This window comes from Catharus ustulatus, chromosome 14 (genome assembly GCF_009819885.2).
Source record: "Catharus ustulatus isolate bCatUst1 chromosome 14, bCatUst1.pri.v2, whole genome shotgun sequence".
In the NCBI taxonomy this organism is placed as follows: domain Eukaryota; kingdom Metazoa; phylum Chordata; class Aves; order Passeriformes; family Turdidae; genus Catharus; species Catharus ustulatus.
Window position 1 is genome coordinate 12,722,914 of NC_046234.1, and position 26,069 is coordinate 12,748,982.

Genomic DNA, 26,069 nt, shown 5'->3' on the forward strand with positions numbered 1-26,069 from the left:
TAAGGTACCTGTAAGCAAAGTGATAGCATTTGTACTGCACAAAAGCAGTTTCTTAAGTTGTATGAGTCAATAAATATGTAGAACATCTTTAACAAACCCTAGAAGTGTCTGGGAACAGCTCACAGAAATCTCATTCAGTCTTCTACACAGATATGGCTTATATTATAGAAATTGATTTTTGGTATCACAAACCAAGTATCTTCTTGTAGCATCTCCTCACTTCTGTTCAGTGGAGCTCAAAGTAACAAAAGAACCTTGAGAGAGTTCAGCTTGTTTCAACCTTGCAGGTATTTTTAACTCTGAATCAAACTCACCCAACTGTGTTCACTGAAGATAATTTTATATAATGTGTGCACCATTCTTGTACCTATTTTGACTAATAATAAACCCCTTGCAACTGCCTTTCTTGCCGAAGACAATTCTATAGAAAGTCATAGCCAAATTCACCTGAGTAAAAAAGAATTAAAAGTGAGTGAGACCTTCTTCCTGCCTTTCCATGTCTTCATTCTTCCACTAAAAGGATTCTGTGCACACTTTTGAAGCATCCTCCTCATGCTAAACTATCACACAATTACTCTTAATTCTGCTTAATATCCAGTTGCAGTACTTCATTCCCCATTCTTTCAGAAAAAAAGGTGTGACAAGATCAGGAAAAGTAGAACTCAGAAGGTAACAAGTGATTGCAGGATCAATGATTGCAGAAACAGGTCAAAATCACTTTAGACAAAAGACAAATTAACAAATCAAAATGGAAAAGAAGCAACAATTTCCAAGTGTGTGACCAAGTTTAATGACACATTTGTTCTCTGAAACATTTGACCATCAATAACATTTCATGGGTTACTATGCCCAGAATGTTACTTCATAGGTGTTTCATATGAATATTTACAAAGACTTTCAAAATTCAGTGGCACTAAACAAACAAGAAGAACTTAAAACTTTAAGCTACAATGCTTAAAAAATGTAAACAGTTTATTTTACATAGTTGTAAAATATAAGAACTTTCTAATGCAGCTTAATTTTGTCTGGAAGGTGAATATATCCTGGTGCCCGTGAACACGGAATGAGAGAATTCTTTACACAAGTATTGTGCTCCAGTGTGCAAAAAATTATATATAGGAAAGGAATCTATAGTCCACAACAATTAAAAGACAACAAAAGAATTTCCACGTCCTGAAGTTGAGAAATTTATAAAAACATTTACACATGGTTGCTGACCCATCAAAAACTTGCATAACTTAAAACTCTGAATATTAGCTACTACAAATTCAAGATCTTTCTCAAATGGAACTTTGTGCAAAGATCAGACAACATTATTCAGCATTTTCCCAGCCCTCCTCCCATCCCAGATCCTGACATCTAGTGGCCATAAGCACCACTAAAATGCTTTTGATACAGGTTCCAATTCGTGCATATACCCAAAAGGCACACACATGTGCAAACACGGATTTGTGCAGAAACCTGTGCAGTTCACAATGACATTGCAAAACAACTGCTTGCAGAAAGTTTAGAGCCTAATGTTTGGCAGGATTATTCTTACACATTCCTTTTTATCCTACAAGCCCAGGTGTTAATAGGCACACTGCTTTCCAAGGATCCAATATTTGAGTAGCCTTAAAATAAAGATTTAAAAATAAATCAGCCTGTAACATTATTATATTAGATACTTTGCCTTTGCCTGCATTATTTATGGAATTTTAATCCCATAGTACCATAGCTTTATGCTGTCAGTTGCAAACCAACTAAGATACATATTTCTTTTTGTTAATGAAGACTTTAATTGCTCCAGTAAAATCAGCTGATAAAAGCACTTCTGTGTGATCTGTCTTCAGAGCTCCTTAACAGGAAAGAGAATAAACTGTTAGTTCATAAAAAAAAATATATATATTAAAAAAAAAAAAATCACACCCTCATTAAAATATATGCCATCACTGATACCCTTCTTCATCATATTCCTGATTTCTAGCCAATACTTCAAGAAAATCTGCATTTCTAGGAAAGAAACCTTTTCATTAATAGTTGATGCAGTTCTATCTCCTAATAGCTGCAATGTAACAGGAACAATCCTAAAGTACCTAGGATGGCAACTGTACCCCTCATCTCACATCCTCAGCTGCCACAATGTTCAAGGTGGAATGCTAAATTGCAATACATACCCATGCCACTGCAAGGAATTTTCTTCTCAAGAAACCCCCACCCAGATCGAGTATTCATAATATTTTCCTGCCCATACCATGGTACCAAGCAGAGTTTATCTTAAAACACCTACCAGAGGGTATGGTGTCTGATATCTCACAATCTTCTCCCTTACTTTCAGCTTCTTGCTTTTCAGAAGTTTCCAGTGACACCATCAACCCAGGATTTGGAGCAAAGATCGCAGAGGTGACAACTGCATTGTGTGCTTCAGAAAGACAATCCAATTTTGATTACCTTGTTTCAAGAATTTGTTCATTTTACAAGAACAGCAGGCATAAATTCTAGTAAATATACAAGAATCTCAGTGCTAGTGGCATCAGGTAAACTCAGAAATCAAGGAACAACTGCCATTGTTCTATAATCTCAGATTTCAGAAGATGCTCTAAGTGCCCAAAACTAACTGGCAAGAGGTCCAAAAAACATTTGCTATACACATGGTCCACATTTCCCAAAAACTGTGTGTATGTGGAGCAGATAAAAGTGCTGCTTTTTCCCCACCCATTTTTGCTTTTAGCCTCCTATGAAAAAGTTTGCATTTGTTTCCAAAGTCACTTTTCCATAAAGGATTATGGGTTGATAATTGTTTTGATTTCTACAATCAGCCAGTAAAGCATTACATTAATTCCAAATCTCTTACTGAAGCTGGACGAAGTCTAAGCTACTCTGCCTCTTGCTATCCCAAAGAGAGTCTCCTATGAACAAGGATTCCTGATAAGCCACCAATTACCATCCATCCTGCTAAGAATCTGTTCAAAGGAAATGCATAGCAAATAAAATATTTCAGTTTTCAAATCATACGAGTTTTGATAAAACAAAGTTCAAAACTGGTTTTTACCTTTAATGCCTTCCCAGAAGTCATTTCGATCTCTTCTTACAGATGTAAACTTGCTCAGGTCATGGTATGTACTCCAAATGTAGACATATTTATCTTCTGAACCACTCACAATGTAGGTAAAGTCATGGCTAAAGATTCAAAGAAGGAAAAACATTACTTTTCTTAGCTGTTCAAGCATGCTTAACAGTAGCTCTGCATCTCTAAACTCTGACACTAACTGGGCTACAGCTCAGTACACAGAGATGATTTAATCTGGGAAATTCATCTGGAGCAATGGGATTGAGCAAGATGATTTCCCCAGGGTCATTTCCAACCTCAGTTCTAGCACAGTTCCTGCATTTAAACAGTAATGGACACACACCATACTGTCCACAGGATGCAACTGCACTCATTCATCCACAGGAGCTCCCAGCTCATCACTCTTGAGCAGAGCCTATTTTTACCTTTGCATTCTGAGCCAAATTACATTCACAGGCTCAGTTTCATGCCAATGTAGATTATTTAAAAACCTCTGTGCTTCAGCCACAGCATTTCCCAAATCCAGCAACTCCATTGTTACAATACTGTCTTACCTAAAACTGGCTTTGATTTGGCTGCTGCTGTTGACATAGCCTTTGTACTTCATAGATAGAGACAGATCTCTTAGGTCATACAACCTGATTCTGGAATCATTTGATGTCACTAGTATCTAGAAAATGAATAAACAAATTTAGGAGTGGAAACAATTAGCCATCTGTAACTATTTTTTCACCTGCACATTAATCAGAGCATAATGTCATTAAAAGAATATATTTTCTATTTTACCACTACTTAGTATTGCATTAGCCTAAATCAGCAAGAAGTAAGTAGTGGTAAAAGTTCATTTTAGTAGTGTTAAAAGATTTGGCACAAACTTACTAAGCATTAGATATAAATATCAGAATTCAGTGCTGGGCCAAAGCTGCACTGAAAGGCAGTACCTTATTTTCTCCTGGCAAAGGCTCAATGCCAGTAATTTTTCTTCCAACTCTGTTCCGACCTCTAGTAGAACGCACATGTATTTGTGTGTGATACTTCAAGTGCTGAAAAGACATCAAGACATGGCCCAGTTTGAAACAATTGTGTAAAAATGTTAGTTTGCTTCAAGCTCTAACAGGTTCTTCTTGGTATTTAAATAACCGACTTCTAAATTCATTTGTTACTTAACATAAAAAAATCCACAGTCTCAAAGTTTTTACCTCTGTGTCATAGAAGATGCATCTTCCATCATAGGTGCCTATGACTGCATATTTGCCATTCTGACAGAAGTTGGCAGCTGTAATCAATTTTGTCTGCCCATCTACTTCATTCCATAATGCCACTTTTTTGTCAGGAATGTTCCAGAGTCGGAGTTTTCCATCCAATGAACCACTTAAGAAGTACCTGTCATCCTGAGAACACACACAAGGTTTAATCTCTGCTGCTGCTATGAGTACGTCTCTGACTTCCTTAAAACCTCCCCACCCCATTTCCAAACAGCTCCTCTACACTGTTTCCCAAATCAGAAACCTCAGATGAGCTGATTGTAATGTTTCAGAAATTTGTGGCAAATGGAGTTCAAATTCTTACAGGTTCTTTACAAGATTACACACATGCAGTTATACCTCAGGTTAGAAAATTGCTGACTGTTAGCACAGGTACTTTCTACCCCCTCAATTCTCACCCTGTCAAGAGCTCCTTTCACAGTTTCCCATACTTCTACTGGTTCTGTATGTTTAGGGAACAAACACTGTTCTTCCACTTTAGTTTTATTAAGAAGCTTGATTACAGTATTTTTAAAAATTTATTAAAAAAAGTTGAAAGTAATCTCTGGAGGTCTCTGATCCACCACCCCTGCTTGTAGCAAGGACAGTTATAAAAGTTTTATTAGGCTGTACTGGGTCATATTCTGTCAAGTTTTAAAAATTCCCATGGATTCTGTGGTATATGGAGAACCTGTTCAATCTCACCATGACTTTTTTATTACTCAGGAGGTATACTTTTAAAGTGCACAAACTATTATTCAATTTTTAATTTTTTTAAATTAAAAAAAAGGGAGTGGATTGTTATAATTTTAAATTCTATGTCTCTAGAACTAAGAGGGCAGTTACACTTACCCTTGGATGGAAAGCTATAGCAGTGACAAAGTCTATATGCTGGAAACAGCAAAGACATTCTCTTCTTGATATGTGCCATAATCTGACAGTTTTATCCATAGAAGAAGAAAGCAAGAAGTAATTCTGTGAAAGAAGAGAATTCCACAGTTATTAACAGACACAAAAGTCAATGGAAATACAGAATTGGATTGGTAGAGCCTTACCAACTTCTATACTGCCATGAAATTCAACATTTTATCTTTTCAAATCACCATTACTGATCAGTGCTTTCGTTAAGAGCTGTACACCGACCCCTGGGCACAGAAAATTTTCTGGAAGAATCTCAGTGAAAATGAATACTTGGAATGTAGTTAAAGTATTCAGAGTAGAAATGGCATGACAGACTTCAGAGATGCCTGAGATGCTTCAACGAGACTGTGCTCCTAAAAGTGCAACTGCATTCCCATGTGGAGAATTATCTGAATAAGTCTGATGTGAAACAAAGTAATGCTCTAGTTTTAAGAGATGTATATATTCAGCAACTTCAGAATGTGTACACTTTGCACAAAAAGCAAAGCATACTGAAGACAAGAAAAGCAGTAACATCATAAAACAGAAACCACACAGCTCAATGGAAAATCATCTCACTCTAAATAATTTACTTTCACTATTGAACACACTGGCTTGGGTTTTTTTTAAGACAACTTTTAATTACACAAACCCAAGAAGGTTGCTCATTTTATTCCAACTATTTCAACTAGAAGAAATATTGTCTTTACAAAATTTCTCTTAACTTCAAGGGTCATTTAATATTGTTTAAACAGAAAACAAGGAAAACAAAGAAGAACTGTGTAGCCTGTATTAAGGTGCCTTACTTTAGACCAGGAAAGATCAAGAAGATCTGCTGTATGGCCTTTGTATTTGCAAAATGGTCGTTGACGAAATGGGGCATTCTTATCATCTGGGTCTTCATCAACTCCACTGCAAATCTGAGAGAAATGGACAGAAATACTACCAAATATTAGCTGAAAAAATTAACAATGAGGCATCTACTTCTTAGTAAAGTATGAAGATAATAACAATTTCAACAAAAAATATTGCACTAATGAATAACTGAAGTAAATGTCAAGTACAAATGGGCTGTGAAACATCCTGAAACTGCAAAATGAAGACGCTCTGAATTTTTTCACTTTTCAGCTCTTATCCAGGGGGATCAGTTTGACAGCAATTTAAGCAAACACCTGAAGACAAGCTTTTGGAACAAAGTATATCAACCTTAAAAACTGCATTCCACTTCAGAATGTAAGCTGTGAGCTCAGGTTTCCAAGTTTCTAGTGCATATCATGAATGACAACTTCCTAGTAAGAGACCAGCTCAGAAGTAATAGGTGTAAAATAATAATTTTAAAAAAGCCCTAGAAGTTCCTATACAAAACCTCTACAGGAAAAAAAAACAACTCAAACCCAAAAAAACCCAGCCACTCAAAACAACATCTCTGGTGTGTGTGGCTTAGCAAGCCCACTCATTTACATGAGTTAAAGAATGATTGCTGGCCTCCCTGCTTCCCCCTCTGCCAAAACAACTGAATAACACTACAAATAACACACTAAATAACACTGCTGTTGAGATCTTCACTTAAACCCTGATTTTGTCATCTGTTTCTTATACTACTGGAAGCCAAAAATGAAAAAAACCCACCTTAAATACATTAATTTTAATGGCAAAGTTTACTGCAGTATCCGAAAACTTTACAAGAGTGTCTAAACACTTTTCTTCAGTTATGTTCCATTTTTATCTACACCAATGTGAAAAATTTAAATATGTCAGATACTGTTATGCTTCTGAGAATCCCATTGCTCACTTTGGCCTTCCTCAGAAAAAACTTCAAGTGAGACATTAACCACAAGTCATCAGAGATAAAACACTAAGACAGGAAATTCAATGATGAAGGGTATTTCCCCTCAGCAATTCACTCAGCAATCTCCTCTGGCAGGAGGTAACAGCACAGCTGTGCAGATTTTGTAATGCCTCAAATTCAATGGCTGGCTTCCTTGCTTGCACCCCTTGTACACAAGGTTAACATAATTGATTGAAGACATCCATTGATATGACAGTTTGACAAAAAGACACAAGCCAAGAACTCCTTTAATGCGTGTTTGGACAAAGCAACAATGAAGATCTGGCATTACAAACCAGACCATCTCCTCCCCTCCCAACACCTTGTGTACCTACCCCTGCATCAGTATCAGACTTGGAAGAATTCAGGCTTTCTTGAGAGGGAGATGGGGAGACACGGCCTGGAACACACACAGAAACACCATGGTCAACATCAAGTTCCCAAACAGCCAGAATTTCTGCTGTTTCAGAGCTCCAGGCGTGCACAGATACCTTCTGTGTTGTACTTCATGCGCATGTTATTGAAATAGTCAAAGGCATTCTTCAAAACCCATATCCTTACAACGTTGTCCTGCCCTGCAGATGCCAATAGTCGACCACAGTGAGAAAATTTCATTGTCCAAACAGCACCCTGTCAAAATAAAGAGATGATTGTTTAAGTCACAAAATGTGCTTTTCTGCATACCAAAAAGACTTCCTACGTCAACTGACAAGATTTAGACTTACACAAGATACCACAAGTAAAATAAACTGTAGATCAAAACACTGATAAGTAATTGTTAAGACTGGTGATTGTGCAATACAAGTGCAAAAGCAGTTTGAAAGAAAAAGCCCACAGGGCAGATAACTGCAAGAGAGGAAATACAGGAGGCCAGCACTACCACAGAATTCCACATAAGACTTGCACAGTTGTCTGAGGGACTCAGAACCTCCTGTTTGTTTTGCAGAACCAACAAGTATTTGTGGCTGCACTTGAGGTTTGCACACTTTTTTTTTGAAGTAGAAACTGTACTTGGTTACAACAACTGGCAACCAAAACTGGTACTACATATATTTGTTATATTCATAATTGGCATGAGGGTTTTGCAAAGCCTCTGATGATAAGAATTCTTTCTCCATTGCAAAGTCCAAATAGTTACTAGTAAATAAAATATCATCACACAAGCAGTATCCCATTTCCTCCTGCTACTGAATAAAGAGCTACTAGGCCTTTGACTCCAACAAGCTCCACCAATTTGGAGGAATTTCCTAGGTTTCAGAAGTCAAATATTGGCATGATGGAAACTAACACAGATTTCCAGCAGGGATGGAAAGTTTGGTTGTGGATGACAAGTTTGGAATCTCTGGTCACTTGACTGCTGCAGGTCATTACCCTCAGCCCAACACTTAGAGATGAGGGATTGCTTCCAAAGTCAGACAGTTGCTGTCAGAGGAAGTTTGGGAAATCAGGAATACTAGAATGTATTCCAGACTCCATAGGGAAGCATGCACACTCCAGTGATGAATAGGTAGTTTTCCTGCCTCATTCTCCACAGGCATCTCTGCAAATATCCTATCCTGGATTCTCCCCTCATTATTCTGATCCACACACTCCACTAAACTCTCTCAACTTTTGCCTCCAGAACCTATTAAGTATTTCAGCTCAATACTTGTGTTCATCTGTCTAATAGATTAATTTATTTAATGCTGAGCAGGTCAAGTTTGCTGCTCTGTGCTCAACTCTGGTAATGGAAAATAGTCTACTTCAGTCTAAAGTTGTAACTCCAGGAACTAAAATAAACAAATACCACTTAATAACAGAACTCTTCAAAGGACAGCTCTGGAGAATCCCTGATGCCTGGGAGTCTACATGCTTTTCACTCCCTGAAATCTGGTCAACCCAGCCAAATTTTCATTTTTTTTGCCAGACTGTTATTTTCCAGAATTAAGTTTTTCCTGGAGAATAAACCTGATAGTCATTTTTGGAGGTCAGCAAGTAGATGAAAATGAAAAGTTGAATATCAGGCTGAACAGATTCAGCAAAACCACAGATGGAATTTGAGACCTACCATATGCTCTCCACTGAGATCCTGAACAACTTTAATTTGCTCGAAATCATAAGGTCCCTTGAAGCCATGTGCAGCTTTGAACTTGACTGGTCTTGTATAGGGCATCCCTTCATCATCACTGGAAGAGGGATCATCTTGATCTGTGTGAAAGACTAAGAGGAACACAAATTCAGCACTACATATTGCAGTACCCATTTCATCTGTTAGCAAATTTTTTGGTAGCAGATTAATCTTGAATTAGACAATTTCCATGGGCAATTTTAAGATCTTAAAGCAAAATAAGAACAGTATTGCATCAAGGTCTAAAAATACACCTGCATTAATTTTAGGCTTCAGTGAATCCAAACACTGAACACTGAAAATAAGAACTGCTATCAGTTTCTGTTCTTGCCTTTCTCAGCATGCAGCAGATCCTGCACTAAGTGATTTCTGTCAGTTTAATGTGTGCTGAAAATGAGTCTATTGGTTTCTTCTCTCTGAGAACACTGCAATGGCCCAGTGATTGCCCATGAAGTACAAGAATTGCAAAAGAGCTGTGGCCAGCAGCCAGTGAGAACATAAGACACTGAAGTGCAGCAGTTCCATGGCACTTGTCTCAGGCTGTGGTTACACCAGCTTGCTGCAGCATGAAAAGTCTGGCTGAAAGATACACTGATGAAACAAGAAGGGGAGAATTCAGTTGTAGTTGAGAAATCTAACAGGAGCTCAAGCTATATGAGAATTCTAATTGTGGCACTGGCTGTCAGAAAACAATCTGATTTAGTAAAGTAATGAAAATAATCCCTACTTCTATCTTTGCTGGAATAACTTTCCAAAAATGAGATATTGTGACATTTTGATATCAAAACCTCTTTCTAACAGCACAACAAAGAATCAGAGTATTAAGCTGGTTTAGTTGAAAAGATCTCTCAACGATTACTTAACAAGAATTTATCCTTGTAACCTGGTTGTCTCAAAATGCCTACTAAGCTACAAGGTTCAACTCTAAAAAAATCACATCACCAACTGTAGAACAGTGGAAAAATACAGAAGTGAATGCTCCCCTGCCAGCTTTGATTCCTAAAAGCACAAGGATAAACTGACTATCCTATTAGAAAAAAAAAAAAAAAAGGATTGAGCGTCACTTACCTTCATCTCGAACACTCTTAACTTTATTTACAGCACGTTCACCATATTCTTCAGCAAGGTGCTTTGCTTTCTTCACAGATTTGCCAAGGAACTTTTTCAGTTGAGTCCTTAAAAACAAGGGTACTTTTTCAACACATAATAATGGAAAATTCTCTTTTTTTGCTATTTTGAATCAATAACTTCTATTTGAAATGTAATCTTTTTTTCACTTCTGCTTCTTAAAATTAGCAGTAAATTTGACAGCAGTAATGCAATCTTCAGTTCAACCACAGAGCTACAGGTTTATGTAAAATCAGTTATCACTTGTAAAGTGATTACTTAAAAGGTAACTTGCTCAGTAGTCAGAAGGGAAGCTTCAGCTTAGAAAAATAAAATCTGTTATTTCTTTCTAGGGAAAGGAAAACACAAACCAGCATCTTACGTTTTCTGTTTTAACCTCCCTCCATCGGTGTCAGTTTGCTGTGTCTGCATTTTATCTTCATCGTCAGACTGTGCTGCATCATTACTAGGAAATACAGAAGTGACTGTTTAATGAGCTATCATAATGAATTTAAATTGAGTGAAACATCATTAAAACAGGTTCTGCATTTTAGGCTCCGTCTTTATTCCTCTATGTAACATTCCTCTACGGAAAAACAGGGACAGTATTTTAATCACATAATAAACAGGTCTTTCAATTCTTAGGCATCTTGACACTAAAGCTGCATACACACAGAAGGTGCAAAGACATATTATTCCCAGCCACAATTTTCCAACTTAAGCTTATAGTGACACTTTGAAAGCTAGGAGCAGACAAAAACACATTAAATTACTAGGAATTTGTAACATCCTACTCTGTTCTCATATCTTGCTTTCCACAAATCAAATAAATTAATAGTTGTTAATTCTGAAATAAAGTTTTTTTTCACAGAAGAGTTCTAGAGAAGTGAGTTTTTCAATAACAAACCACTGCAAAAAAACTAGAAATTGTCTGATGTATAAATTCATATAGGCCTTTGAAAGGAACATTTAGACTGATAGGAATTTCTGATCATGAAACAAATCTTCTATCAAAGATTGCAAAAAGACTCCATTTTACATATTAGAAGGATCTAAAGCTCTATGAAAACCAGCTAAACCTCAAAGCAGTCAGCTGTACTAATGACAACACATCTTCAGAGGAGTAGTCTCCTACGAAACACTGAAAAAGCTACAGGAGGTGGTGGCATGAACAACATCCAGTACTTGAATGTAAACCGTGTTTAATTCAGCACAGAAATGGCATTCAGTACATCAAAGGCTAACTGGAGATCAGTGGATTTTCAGATGTACTTGCTTGTCAACTTCCAGCAATATCAGCAACTTTAAGTTAACTTGAGAGAAATCAATAAGGAGGCTGGTTCACTGAGAACTGGGAATTAGCTCAGATTAGTCAGACAGATGGATTGGGGCTCTTTTTACCTGCCTAAGAGCAGTTTCTGTTTATGCAAAACTGTGAGAGCAACAGCATCCTATGAGCTGAAAGCTCTTGTGATTCATACCTGACGTATTCTTTAGTTCTTCTCATGATATGCAAAGTCAGGGGATTAATGCCTGTTGGCAACTTTTCTTCTGCCAAACTCAGAGGTATTTCTTCACCTGTATCAAGGTTTTTTATCATTACACTTGCTAGAATTTCCTATGGAAAAAAATAAGACGAGAAATGAAGAGAACTTGATTAGATTTGAAAACCTAAAGTGAAACAGAAATCATCAAAACTTCCAAATTACTTATCTTACTGGGAAGTTCTGTAGCTCACTGTATATTTATTTTACAAAAACTAAGTTTAAATTATTGTGTTAGTGCAAGCATTATCAACCACTAGACAAAGATGAACAGTTACATATTACAAGCTTCAATTTCATAAATTAAAAATGCAGCTATAGAGACATCCACCACTGCCTGACACCTTTCATCCTAATATCAAACATATTATGTAATTAAAAGATGTTGCAGTCTTTCCCTTTCCTATTCCAGCTGCTGTATCTTAGGTTTAGCCAAAGGTAAAGTTAACATACAGAGAGAAAAGGAATTCAGAACTGACTAGCACCATTGAAGGAAAAGGTTTATTTGGAGTACCTCATGAACACTTACATAGGTTCAGCAACAGTTCAAAAAAGCTATACAGTAATAGACACAAATGAAAACCTACAAAAGCCAAACAGTATCAGGATTAGTGGAATTATCAACTGAAGAAAATATTATTTATATGTGGAAGATAATTTCCCTATTGCTGACTTTTTCCCCTTTTAGACACATGACAAAATACCAGGTTTGCTGGTGCTCCCTCCCATGAAAATCCTTTAAGGTGTTTGCATAGCTACCAACACAAACTTGATGGCATTTCAGGTTCTGTTACAGCTCACACTTCCAAAGGCTAATGCCACACATGACTCAGGGGAAACAAAGTTCTTAGGTGGACAAAGCCAGCTGTGCCCTCACTCCTATTTGCATTCCTGGTGACAGCATGGAGTAGTTCAGAGAACAAGGAGTGACCTGTGACAATTCATTTAACAGTCAGGGAAAGCAAGCACAAAGGTGTACCATGTCACAGCTATTGATACCTCATCTGTGAGCTCTCTGCCAGAGTTAGACCTGGGTCTTTGTGGTCCAAGTACTTCATTTGTTGTTTGGCCATCAGCTGCTTTCCCGTTTTCCTGAAATTGAGCAGACATAGGTTACATTATCTCTACTGTAACAGTGAAGCAATAGAAAATGTTACAGCTGTCAAACTTACAACCATTTCCCAATACCTGTGCAGTGACAATTTTATCTCCACTAGTTGCACTGGCCAAATCCAAGGAAGGTTGAGAATCTTTGGGCACACCCTCTGTCACTGAACTTGAAGTCAAAAGACCACCAGCTGTGAAACCGTCACGAGAAACTGAAAAGAGATTTATTAGAAAGAGCATAACACTTGCCATAGGCATCAAATCCTAACATCAGTTACAGGCCTGAACACCCTTTCTGATCAGTTTGGTATTTTTTAATGATTAACTGCCATCAAATCTAACTTACAATTATGTATTTCATATACAGTTGGAGGTTCAGGCATAATTTCACATCTCTTAAGCTTCATTTACTTGTTTTTAAGAGTCATTTCCCTAGTAACCCAGGACTAATTTTCATAAGACCACAGTCCACACCTTGACTTGCATTTCTATGCAAATACAGACCACACACATTTTATTTGAAGTAACTGTTTTTCAGCTTAAGTATTGATGAGTCAATATCTCCTTGCTACAGCTACATCTATTTTAGTAGCAAGTCTTACTTTACAAGAAAGTCTATGAATGAGGAGCACTTCTAAACCAGAAGGGCATTACTTCATTCTAATAAGCTAAGACTGTTGAAGGATTTTTTACCCATCACCTAAACTAAAATAACAGGACTGAACGACCCTTTACTCAAAACACAAACAATGGTAGCCCTGTAGATAAGTAAACCCATTTAAAAGAGAATACTTGCCTTCCAAACCAGTTTTTTGCACTTCAAAATCCAGTTCACTCTTCTTCTTGCGGGGAGGTGGAGCTGGCCGTGCAGGGGGGGGCGGCCTCGGGGGAGGAACGTTGGTGGGAGGGGGGGGCCGGGCCGGGACAGGTTTCTTTGTGCTGGCCACTATGTCAGGCTCTACAGTCAGCTGCCTTGGTGGCTTTGCTGGGGGCATTTCTTCTGCTGTAGAAAGGTCTTTGGTAGATGAATCTGAAGCTGCTTTTTCTAAAGTACTTGCCTCTTTCTTGTCTGTTATGTCCTCTTTTTTGGATGTTTCTCCTTGTGCTTCAGTTTCATCCATTTTATGGTCAGTTGTGTTTGTTACTTCTGTTAGTTTAGGAGATTCCTGTTGGTCAGAACTAAACAAAAGCTTCCCAGACTCCAATTCAGCGTCCTTACACACATTCTGATCCTCTGGTTCTCTAGTGTCATCTGGTAATGGTATTTTAGCAGCCAGTTCTTCTGGGATATCACTAATGATACCTGCTCCAGAAATCCAAGCATTTGCATCTGAAGTTGGAACAGTCAATTCATTTCCTCTAGAAGCTAGAGGACCATCCTCTAGTTGTTGGGCCTTCTGGCTTTCTTCTATAATACTGTCAATAATCTAGAGAAACAAAACAAAACCATTCTAGCAGTCACCAGCAGGCACTTTCTGGGTACACAAAGCAGTCAGCCTGCACAATACCCACGAGAACTCTTCCACTGAAAAGTTGTTTTATATACAAAATGCATTTTGTTTAAACAGTTTAAAAACAAAGTGACTAATTTCCTGTCTTCTTTAATATACTTGGAGAGAAAGAAACAAAAGCTGTTCACTCTTCAGAGTTCTCATGTACTGCTAAATATGATCCTGTAAATTATACAAATAATTCAAAACTGGTGAATCCTGAATATGTGTTAGAACACTTAGATTGATTTTTACCCTTTAGATGAACATTCTTAGTAACATTAACAACTAATTTTAGCCTATGGTAGTTTCAGGATGAATATTGATTATTAAATTATTTAATATTTTTAGTGTGATATTGGAAGCTCAAAGCAGTATTTAACTAACCTCTTTTGAATCATCTTGCTTCATTTCTCGTACAAATGTTTCATTTCCAGCTTTGTGTAGTTTATTGTCCATATCCTACAGAAGAAAAAGTCATAAGACTATGATACTAACTTCTCCAGTAAGATGAGCTAACAAAAATATAGCTCCAACAAATTAAATAGCATAAAGGACAAGAAATCTGCCACATTTTCACACATTACTGCTGTCAGATGTTTAAACAGTAATGCTCAGTACATGAGTAGTATTTCAGAGTCGTGCACAGAAAGGCTGCACACTGTGCAACAAAATAGGCAGTTCTAGATAAGAGGCTGCAACCTCAACTAAAATCAAACTGAAGGCAGCATGGAGTTTAGAGAAACAAACACATGTAATAATCTGCACCAAGGAAATTCTGTATTAAAACATTTTCTATTTTCTCTATTGGTTTTTAGGAAAGGAGGCAAGAACTGTATAATAGCCACATAGAGTAGAAACTATTTAGAAATATCCAAGTTAAGGCAGGCAGTTCTATCAAGCGGTCACAAACATGCTTCTGAGGTTCTAACATGGAATCTTACATTCTACAATTATTCCTATATGAGTCATCTTCATGCAGATCCTTCCAAAATCCAAACAAGCTGAACCGAAACTATTCTATTTGTGAGCAAACATTTTAATCAATTCCTACACAATTTTAGGTTCAGAACCAGACGCAGTTTATCCCACAGGCTACTGCTTTAACCTCAGGTGACATGGACCAGTAAGCACTTTATCACACACCTTCCCTTATACATGAATTATTAGAGTCCTAAAGAGTTGGAGTTAGGGAAAAAAACCCTTAAAGACCATCTAGTCCAATGAAAGACCACATCATCACATTGTCCATAAGCACATATATCAGCATTATCTAAAGTGGAATCTGATGGAATCCTTGACATTGGAAGGGATCTGCAGAGATCCAGTAGCCCTCAAAGTAGATTCAACTGGAACAGGGCATTTTCAATAATGTGTCCCTGTTTTTTTATTTAGAGTGACTGTCTAGTACAGATATGTAGAAATTTCTCCTTAGGCTTTGTCTAGACTCTCAGACAACCAAACTGAACCTCTAGAGCATCCTAACGTATGTTTGAAACCCCTCCCTGCCCCAAACTCTTGCTGACATCCATCTTGGAGAGTTGTACATACTGTACAAAGACAGCTGCAATTATAGAAAAACTCTTCCTCCCTCTCCACTCCCTCCCCCTCCTACCACAAAGTGTTTCTAATCTAAATGCAAGCTCTACTTTGCTTTATTACTAAAACCTATCTTCAAACATATGACTTAAATACTTAAGTGTAATCAGTGCCTACAGTAGCCCATTATATTAATTTCCAATTCTGTTGACATTAAACTCACACACCTATTAAACTTTGGACTTAGGAAATATTTCTTACCCATTCCAAGACAAACTATACCATTAGTCACACATGAACTAATATGATACCAAGCAGAGAACCTACTACTTTTTCCACCTTCAGAAACTTAGCTTTGAACAAGTGATTTAGGAAGACACTTTAAAAAATCTAATAGCAACACAGAGAGCTTAATAACTAATAATTCATGAACACATTAAAGTTAGTTTTGAAGTGCATTGATTGCAGAGTTTAGTGAGAATGATAAAACAACACTGCTTAAGGCTTGCACATGTAATATTTAATCATTAAAAGGACATTAAAGAGAACACAAAATGGGGGGGAAGGCCCTGCTCCCTAAGAGGTAGAGCAAGATAGGGTATCACTGTTAAAATACTATTGATTCAGAGCAGAGTGCTGCTGACAGCTCAGCAGCATTGGCTTCCCTAGGATTTCCCAACACTGCAGACAAAACTACAAGCCTTCATTAGACAGAAGTGTTGTACAGCACCACCTTTGGCCCTCTGAGACCAGGAAATGAGTGTTATTTGCACAAGGTTCCAGCTCCTCACCTACTCACTGTGTGCTGGATTCAGCCCTGCTGTCACTTTGCACAGAATACCAATTACCTGTGTGGGAAGTGGCAACGCTGTCTCATTAAGCTAAATATAGTGTTTTATCTTCACATAACCTAGAGGGGAGGCTTCTGAAGTACAAACATTAAGATTTTTCTTATTTTGGAGAGCACAATGAACTATTTCATTTAAATCAGGACCAGAACCCAGGTGGCTGCAGAAGCTTGCTTACTGCTGACAAATCCATTGAAAGAGGACAGTTTAGTAATCACACACAGCTTAATTAAATTGCACATACACATGCCAGAATAAAATGAGCTTCAAAACACTGTAACATACCCTAAATGAAAACTGGAATTTCAAGCACAATTGCTACCTACAACAAGGAAAGTATAATTTCCTCTGTGTGCAGATGTCAGGACTATTGTAGTACATGTACATTAGGTGGAAATACTCAACTTGTGTTCATCAACAAGCACTTGATTGATTTTAAGAAGAAACTCACCTTTATTACATGGGTTCCAACTTTTGTTGGTGACCTGTTAGAAAGAGAAGGTAGACTTAGGTAGAGTTCAAAGACAGCTGAATTTTGTTTTAAACAGTCTATAACACAGCCTTCCTTTGCAGGAACTGTATACTTGATAATTTAGATGAGTAACAAAGTGAATGTTTTTCACTTCACTTCTATACAAGTTCCCTACTCCATGTCCCACACAGATCCACAGCTTCTACAAACTGAGAGTTTGTCAGAGAATCTTCTAGAAATCACCTTTGTGACCCTTTTCTAATAAAAATATGTTATTCCAAGTAAAAAACTAAAAACATTTTGCATTACAGAAAATTTTAAATTAGCATGTGTATGCCAAGCATTGGGTGGACACTAAAGAAACAAAAACTCTCAAAGCAGAAGTGCAAACACTCCAGTACCCTGGAAATCAAGTGCACAAATCCTGATCCATAGAGCTGGCACTATCACAGCCACTCTGCCCTTCAGACTCTGCAGCAAACCCAAGATCTTGTTTCTAATCAGGACATTTGGTATAAATAGGGACAAAATACATTGTAACAGGAAGGAACCGGTGTGCACTATTTTCCAAAATACACACTGCCAAACAGTGACTTTGCATTAGCAACCACTCACACACCACCTCTCCCAACACTAATTACATGAAAGAACAAGCTACCTTAGGGGAATGGTATCAAATAATTACTTCTTGTCAAGTCAATTCAATTAGTGGATGGTCAGCTTTTATTATAACCTGAACTTACATTTTCTACAAGACTTTCAGAATTCTGGAAGATATTTAAATATTGAGTCATACTGCTTACTCTGACTACAGAATCTTACTGATACATAAAGGAAAGGTTGGACCAGATAATTTTTCCAGGTTTCTTCCACCCTGAATTATTCTATGATTTTATCAGTTTGTCAGTCACAAGCAGAGACAAAGTTACAGATTAATTCCCTATAAACTAACTACCAAATGAACCACCAGGATTGCACACATCCCAGCTGACTACCGAGATCAGTGACACTCTGAACCTGGCACCAAGCAATTCAGACAAATATCGACATCTCAGGCTCATTTGCCCCTCCTGCCTCCAAAATCACTTTAGGGAACAATACTTCCTGAAAAAAACTCACAACTATTTCCATTTGGTTTTAAAGAATTTCAGCTCTTCTTTTTACCCTTTAGAAGTATTTAATCACAAAAAGCAAAGATCCAATTTATAAACAGAGCTAAGTAAACAAGAAAGCACAGTGGATTGGTACATAAAAACTGTCATTGCAGCTAATTTAACATGTCACACTGAGATGCTTCTGTCCAAATATTAGGTGCACAATACCTGTGACAATGTTTTGAGGTATAATCCTCCTAAAAAGTTCTAACCCAGATGCACAAAAAAGGAAGAAAAATAATATTTTTACCAGAAAATCAAGAACATTTCTTGTCTCACAGGATATATTACTAGGAAAGGCCACAGCCTGTGTGGGATTTCTGGTTACTGGAATATTTTCAGTTCCATTATCAACCCTTGGATTTCCTTTGAGAAAGGAATTGAGGAGGATTGATTGAGGAGTGGCAGAAATGTGTCACAGTTCATTAAATCAATGAGATTATTTTAACAATGAAACATATTTATAATTACAACATTAATGCCTAGCCTTCAGCCAGGGTCCTATTTTACAAAACACTGCTTAGATTTAACAACCTAAATAAGACAAATCCTTCAACTGCAAATAGATATTTCAGTTTTCTACTGTGACACTTCCCACTAATTAGCCTCTCACTTTCTGGTACAGGCAACTCATTACTACTCTGGTTACACAAAACAGGAGGTTCAAAAGACACTGCTATTGTTTCAGACTTCTTCAGCTAATTAGTTTGCAGAAAATCTGCACTCAAACAAAACCAGATGTTACTTTCCATGCTCAGGCTACTCAGCCACCTTGGGAAAAAGGTGCTTGAGTGATAAGGGTTACAGAACAGCAGGTGTAGAACATAACATCGTGCTGATAGCTTGACAGAACCCACACACACAATTAAGGAGAAGTTTTACCAAGGAATTTACATGCTTCTAAAATACTACAAAGCTTCCACAACCAAAAACCTCACTTTCAGGTCAGTTTGCAATACAGCCAGGTAATTTCAGTGGCTTGCCTGAGAGGACCTGAGCTGTGTGTCTGTCAGTACCATCACTCCCTGAGCCATGAGCAGTTACTGCTTATGTGCTACTGTGTTTATACAAAGTCAGCCAGCTCAGTAACTGAAACCTTTTGCAGTTCAACATTGCTCTGGAATGGTCTTGTCTTCCCAACCACCTGAACTTACAGCCTTCTCCATGCTCCAGTTTTACTTTAAGCCCATTAGTTTTCTGGATGCAGTGTATGAAATCCTTACATTTTTAAAAAAATATACATGCAGTGGCAAAAGAGTCTGAAAATGTTTACATAGGATCAACTCAAAGTTCAAACATTGACTTGGCTTTGAAAGGTCAGGCAGCACATAAAAACTGACATATGCCACAGAAAACATAAGGCAAAAACTAATCTGGTATGAATGTTTACTAAAAAGTGGGATTTATAAACTGATAGCAACACACCTTCTAGACTGCATTTCACATAACTTCTAAATTATCTTACATGATACCACTTTTACACCAGTTTAACAAAAGAAGGCTTTGAGGTTATCTACAAAGATTAAAAGACTGAATTAACAATTTAAAGAAATATCCCACTTCACCTGCACAAATAGATGTCTGATTACTCTGAAAGTTAAATAAACTCACAAAGAAACTTCTTTAAAAAGTTGTTTCTCCTACTATCAAATCCATCCTGATAGTGACCAGGCCACAGGAAGCTGCCATTCTTACTATCAGGTAGCTTCAGCCTAGCACTTGTTTGGACTTCACATATTCACATTCAACATATTGTTGTTAAGTTTTGTGATAGAAAAGAAAACATTCAGCCCTTCAAACAAAAAACAATGTGAATACTGGCCTTAGGCAAATCCCAAAGCAACACTGCCTGCCTTCCTGGGAGGATGTGCATTGTTATACAACAGGTGTGCTAGCAAGCAGATGGGAAGAGGTTTGCAGTGCACACAGAGCAGCTGTGCCCTGTACAGAACACACAGGTTCCACAGCCAGCCCTGCTCACTGCTGTCCTGCACACCATGTTCCCTCTAACCTGTGGCTGCCCTGGAAGCTGTAATTACTCCTGCTGCAGCTCTCCATGGCAGCCACACCTCCAAACCTAGAGATGCACTGCTGCAATGCATGGGCTGCCCTGGGGAAGCTCCTGTGTAGAAGCACCAGCAGACTCTGAGTGCAGAAATGCATCTGCAGCACTGAACACAGCCAACACTTCACACTCCATCTATTTGCTGCCAGGATCAGTTTTATACATTGGCTAAAATACTCACACACACAAAAGTTCTACTAAGCATCCTCCACAGGTCAATGAACCTTATCTGTCTTCCTACACAGAGGAACACTAGACTCTTCAGGAAAAGCATCAAGGCAACTTCTAAAGTCAGGATTACTGAAGTTACAAGTCAAAAATTTAAACTGAAGTACCAGAGGATATTTCTCTTTACCTATACCATCTCTTTGGTTTGGTTTCTCATAACAATTTTTAGGATAACAGCATACTAGGAACAAACTTGCCACCCCACTGTCAGGCATATGAAGTCCAAACTATTAGGTTTGGCAGCTCTTGATTTCAGAGTGGGTGGATCAGTTTTCCTATAAATAAAATATAGAGGGTCTGTCACGTGCTTGCATCAAACCAAGTGTGCCTTACTTCATACTTTCCTTCTCTCAAAACTGATATCCTCATGCATGGGACTGTTCAGGCCTCTACATTTCAGCATCTTTTCCTAAATTATTCCATGGTTATAGTACCTTTAAAGTAAGTGACAGAGGTTAAATTTACGTTAAACACAGGGCATTTTCTGTCACACCACCTCTCCCTTTTTACTCCAGACTTAGTTATCCAACAGACAGATACTCTCCAAACATCCTGTCAAAAGCAGAATTACAAATAAAAGGCAAGATGTAGAGCAGAAGAGAATCACACAGGCCTCACCAAAGGGGATACAGCAGTCTCAGAACATCTCCAAACACACCTGACCTTCAAGAATTCATCACCCCAGAAGTGCTATCCCAGGAACACTACCTCAGATCATTCTACTGAAACGCTGCATCAGGTTCTGCAATTTCTGCCAATTAGTTCTTAAAAAGCACCAGTTACAGATATACTCGAGGATATGGTGCTTTCCTTGAGAGGGACTCAAGCTTCAGTAATTTAATGACGTAACATTGGGAATTGGGAGCCTACATCCAACTTGAAAACTCCACTCTTATAGACCAGACAATAAAATAAACATCAAAGAAGTCAGCAAGCTGACATGATCACTTGGCACCACTTTCAGAGTTTCTCTATCAGCAGCTTCCCCACATAGAACAAAGGCCAGGGAGGGAGGAAGCTACAAACCTCACATTTTTAATGAGGGCAAATATATCTACACTGCTTTGCTGCAAACTATTGCTGCCAAAAAGGATTCCCTGATTTTACAGGTCATCAGAACACTGAATGCAGGAGGAAATATCTGCAACTGCAGAGGGTAACATGTACTTGTTTTCAGTTGCCTTGCCTGCAACAAGAAGGTTTTGATTTTATTTTTTTTTGTGGTCCCAACTCAGAATCATTACACATGCAAAAATAATATACCAGCCTGCTTCCTAGAAGTGTCCAATGCATGTGTGAAATTAGCTCTTATGAAATCCCAAGGCTTATTTTGTGCAAATACTGTCCATATTGTTAGAGTCAACAACAGACTGAATTACAGACCAGCAGCTGTATTGCAAACTAAGCTCACAGATGTCACCTTCCTAGTTGACACAGGCTCACAGAACTCTATTGACTCGAGTCAATGATGGATTGGTACAGGTTATGGAAGAGCACTAGAGAAATTAAAATTAATTTCTAGTGAGTGATTTCATATTATAAATTCTGCTTAGATACAGGTGGTGTAAACCTGCAAAGCCAGAACACGTGGCATTATGTGTATCAGACAAAGGTGGATGTGCAGCTGGGCAGATTTAATAGCTCACTTCCACCAAACTGTCTGCTTCCCCTTCCCTGTCTGTGGCCTCTAGTCACACTAATCCCTCACCTTCACCCTCTCCTGTCCCAACCCTGGCAGGTTCCAGCTGCTTTAACTCATTGAACAGTTTTTGCTGTTTCTAGTTTTCAGCTGTTTACTTTGAGCTAATGCAGAGAAGAGTTTGATCACTATTCCTAGAAGAAGGTAAGCAAGTGGAGGAAAACCTCATTTCAGTACTGTGAATTTGGCTTATCACATCTTGCAGAACTGTATGCTAAGACGTGCTTTTTACCAGGCTACAGCTAAGTAGCTAAGTTCAGAAAAACTTTAATACAGGATCTGAAGGTGAGAAGAAAAGGCATCCAGCAGGCATCCAGTGACCACTGAGTCGCAGCTTAAAGCAAGCTCCTTAGTCCATTACTAAAGCCTCAAATGCATGGATCCCACAATCCATATTTATTACTCTACAAACAAGCCATGTAAAACCTCGTCCTACCAAGTAAAATAATGCAAAGGTTTGGTCCAGGCTAGATGAAAAACAGAACTGATACAAGCCATAACCTGTCCAGCCCACAACCAGAAAGAGAAGTTTACAGGAGGGAGCACATTTGGCTGACACAAACAACACAGTGTCAGGGCTAGTGCTGAGGCAGAAGCACTGGGACCTATTTCACAAAACGCTGGTAAATGTTCACTACTGGAACCAACTGGCTAAAGGCAAGGAGCATCAAAGAGACACAGAATCACAGATTTGTTAGGGATGGAAGGGATCTCTGGAGATAATCTAGTCCAATCCCCATGAAAAACAGTAAAAGTATTAAAGACACCACTAAAAACACGGCACAGAGCACACCAGAAGTTGTTCTTCACGCAGCAACAGCTGCCTGTTGCTGACGAAGCTCGCTCGCTTCTCCTTCCTCAGAAAATCTGACACTTTTATCGCATCTCAGGGATTACTCCTGCCGATCCCGATGCCATCTCCGCACGTCTCCTCCCAGCCCTACACCGCTCCCGCCTGAGGAAGGCAGGAATGATCTCATCCTCTCACGGCCACCGCCGCCCGCAGCAGCCCCGAGCGCGCCCCGCTCCCCTCCCCGCACCCTCCGAGCGGACCCCGAGCCCCAGCGGCGGCCGCGGCCCCGCTCTGACCCCGCTTCCCCCCCACACCCCCGGAGCTGCCCAGGGACCGCGGGGCCGCGCTGAGAGAGGCAGGGAGGCAAGGCAGGGCCGGGCGAACTCACGGCGCGGGGGAGCCCGCGGGATGCACGTCCTCGGGCGCATCGTAGAACTCCTCGGTGTCGCTGTCGGACGCCATGGCCGGGCCGAGCCGGGCCGCCACCTCCGGGCACCGCGGGCCGGGCGGCGCCGCGCGGGTATCGCGAGATTGGCGCGGCCCCGCCCCCGCCGCGCGAACCACCCGGGGCGGGAGGGAGGGGCGCGCTGCAGCGCCCCCTGGCGGCCCCGCTGAGGGGGTGAGGGGGAGCTGGTGGTGCTCGGCCGTGAGGGAAGCGCCGGATCGCAAAATCACGGGATGGAACAGGCTGGAAAAGATCTCTGAGGTCATCGAGGCCAGCCGATGGCCCAACAGCACCCTGTCAGCCAGAGCAGGGCACCGAGTGCCACGTGGAGTCTTTCCTTACGCACCTGCAGGGTCGGTGACTGCACAGCCCTTTCCAATGTCTAATGGTCCTTTCTGTGAAGAAATTCTTCCTAACGTCCAACCTAAACCTCCCCTGGTGCAACTTGAAACTTTGTCCCCTTGTCCTGCTGCTGGTTCCCTGGGAGAAGAGTCTGACCCCCACCTTTTCCAGCCAAAGAATTCCGTGATACAATCAGGTGATAGAGAATTAACACAGTCTATTGGACAAAATGACAACAACTTAATAAACAATTTTTTCTCATTAATTTCTGTAATGAATGTTTGAAACGGACAACAGGAATTAAATAATATGGTTCCTTATTTGTTTTTCTTCATATTTTCCTTCCATAAATCGTCATCTGATCTTCTGGTCAGTTGTGACCTCTGATCTAATTATGAGTGATCAGCAGTAGCTCCCAGAGGAAAGAGGCTTCCCTTGAACCCTGCATTGCTTTTCATATTTACTCAGCAATATCTGCCTGTTCAGAGCCAAAACATTAAATCAATGCATGTGACAGTGGCAGGCTGGGCATAAATTTAGGCTTCCCTCCGCATTCTCTGCACTGACCTCCTGTTCCCCTTGCACTTTAGCTCAGCTACAGCTCTTTTTCTGACTTCTGACAAGCACGGAATTTCCCAAAGCACTCACACAAACTGGAGTTAGCTGTCTGTTCTCTTATTTTTAAAAAATGTAGGCTTAACATATTTGAGATCTACCCTTGTCAAATGGTCAACACAGAGGTGGTTGTGCACATGTAGGCAGGTACATGCGCACCTGTCCTGGCACATGCAGGTGGCATGAGGCCACATCCTCCTGTCCCCTTAAAAAGTCATGATACTGCTCAGCCAAATTAGCAGAAGTGCTAGGATGTCAGGAAGGAAACACACTGGAAGTGAGCAATTCTTCTGATTCTTTTTAAAAATAAGGAAGAATGAGCCTAGCATACACCTTAAGTTCTCAATGTTGAAGAACTTGAATAAATACAGAAAATTGCTGACTTTATTAATTGCACACTGTTTCTGCTCTGACAGCCAAACATGACAATTGCATTAGAGTAAATAAGATGGCCTCTAAATTATTAAAGCCAGTAATGATGTAACCTTAGCTGGGGAAGGTAGATGGCTCTGGAAACTGGAGAAAAATGCTATTGAAAAGTGTCTTTAATTGTTTATCAGTTTGCCATTCATGGCAACTGCATGACTTCATGTTTTATTAGGCAGAGGAAATTACATCACTGTAGAATTAAGATTAAATAAAACCCCAGTTTTGGTACTTAGTCAGGTTTTACAGGATGATTAAAATTCAGCTTTACTGCAGTGGTCTTGACCTTTTCATTCCTAACCCACTTGTTTTTTGCATCAGAGTGGATTGATAGAGCCCCTAGATCAGGAGGATTATAACCACAGCTCCACAGTGACACAGACCAGCCTGATTTGCCCATGCAGACAAACACAATAGTGGCTATAAGGTGTTATCTAAGCATTGGCTTCCACTGGCCAAGACAGAGCCAGAACAGGGGCTTGTTCCTGGTGGGGTTATGCTGCCTGCTGCCTCTGCAGGGTGGTGCTGAGGCTGTGCAGCGTTTTCAGGCTGACTGAGTGCTGTTATCTCTGCTGCTCGTAAAGATCAGCAAGAGGACAATTGGGTGTAACAGGGACAAAGTTTCCCGAGATAGAAGATAAAGGTCGTAATTAGTGTTTGCAAGTGAGCTGGCTGCTTTCTCCCCAGAATTGGCACAGGTCTTTCCCAGGCTGCAGGCAGGGATGAGCACCAGGATGGCAGCAAGGGCTCATCTCACCTCGCAATAGAAGTGGAATGTGTTGGCTTGAAGGGAGTGCAATGCCCAGCTCTGTAAGGAGCTGTTAAATCCTCAGACTTACATCCCATATTGTCCCTGGCCCAGTTTCCTCAAAACCAAACCCACATGAGGAAGAAGGTGAGATCACAGGTTGAAATCCTTATGAATGGCAGACTCCTTGACATAGCAGATTGTACATTTGCTAGGATTTGCTAACATGAAATCATACACAATTGAATTACATGAATTGTTTTCTGGCTTCCATGTCCTGCTCAACATTAGTCTATGCATTTCACATTGGAGTGAGCAC

The 26,069-nt window shown here is 39.5% G+C and overlaps 1 protein-coding gene across 1 annotated transcript; it reads right to left on the reverse strand.

Annotated features, from left to right (window-relative positions):
- Nucleotides 1-766: 766 nt before the first annotated feature.
- WDR44 (WD repeat domain 44) lies at nt 767-23,678 on the reverse strand. The gene is made up of 20 exons (XM_033072503.1): nt 23,563-23,678; nt 17,215-17,248; nt 14,764-14,838; nt 13,683-14,313; nt 12,968-13,098; nt 12,779-12,871; nt 11,717-11,853; nt 10,618-10,701; nt 10,197-10,303; nt 9,069-9,220; nt 7,513-7,651; nt 7,357-7,421; nt 6,000-6,113; nt 5,146-5,268; nt 4,249-4,440; nt 3,991-4,092; nt 3,604-3,719; nt 3,032-3,159; nt 2,270-2,401; nt 767-1,837 (listed from the first exon to the last, which is right to left on the reverse strand). Exons 1-20 carry the CDS (start codon nt 23,634-23,636, stop codon nt 1,743-1,745), a joined length of 2,724 nt encoding a protein of 907 aa, XP_032928394.1. The 5' UTR covers nt 23,637-23,678; the 3' UTR covers nt 767-1,742.
- Nucleotides 23,679-26,069: the final 2,391 nt, after the last annotated feature.

What these genes read in the sequence shown, in the direction of transcription:
- WDR44 (XM_033072503.1), bottom strand. Translation starts at nt 23,636, where the DNA reads ATGGCGTCCGACAGCGACACCGAGGAGTTCTACGATGCGCCCGAGGAC. An exon ending in ATAAAATTGTCACTGCACAG is followed by an intron (nt 12,872 to 12,967) that starts GTATTGGGAAAT and finishes GCTCAATTTCAG; the next exon opens with GAAAACGGGAAAGCAGCTGA. An exon ending in ATCAGACACCATACCCTCTG is followed by an intron (nt 1,838 to 2,269) that starts GTAGGTGTTTTA and finishes TTTCCTGTTAAG; the next exon opens with GAGCTCTGAAGACAGATCAC.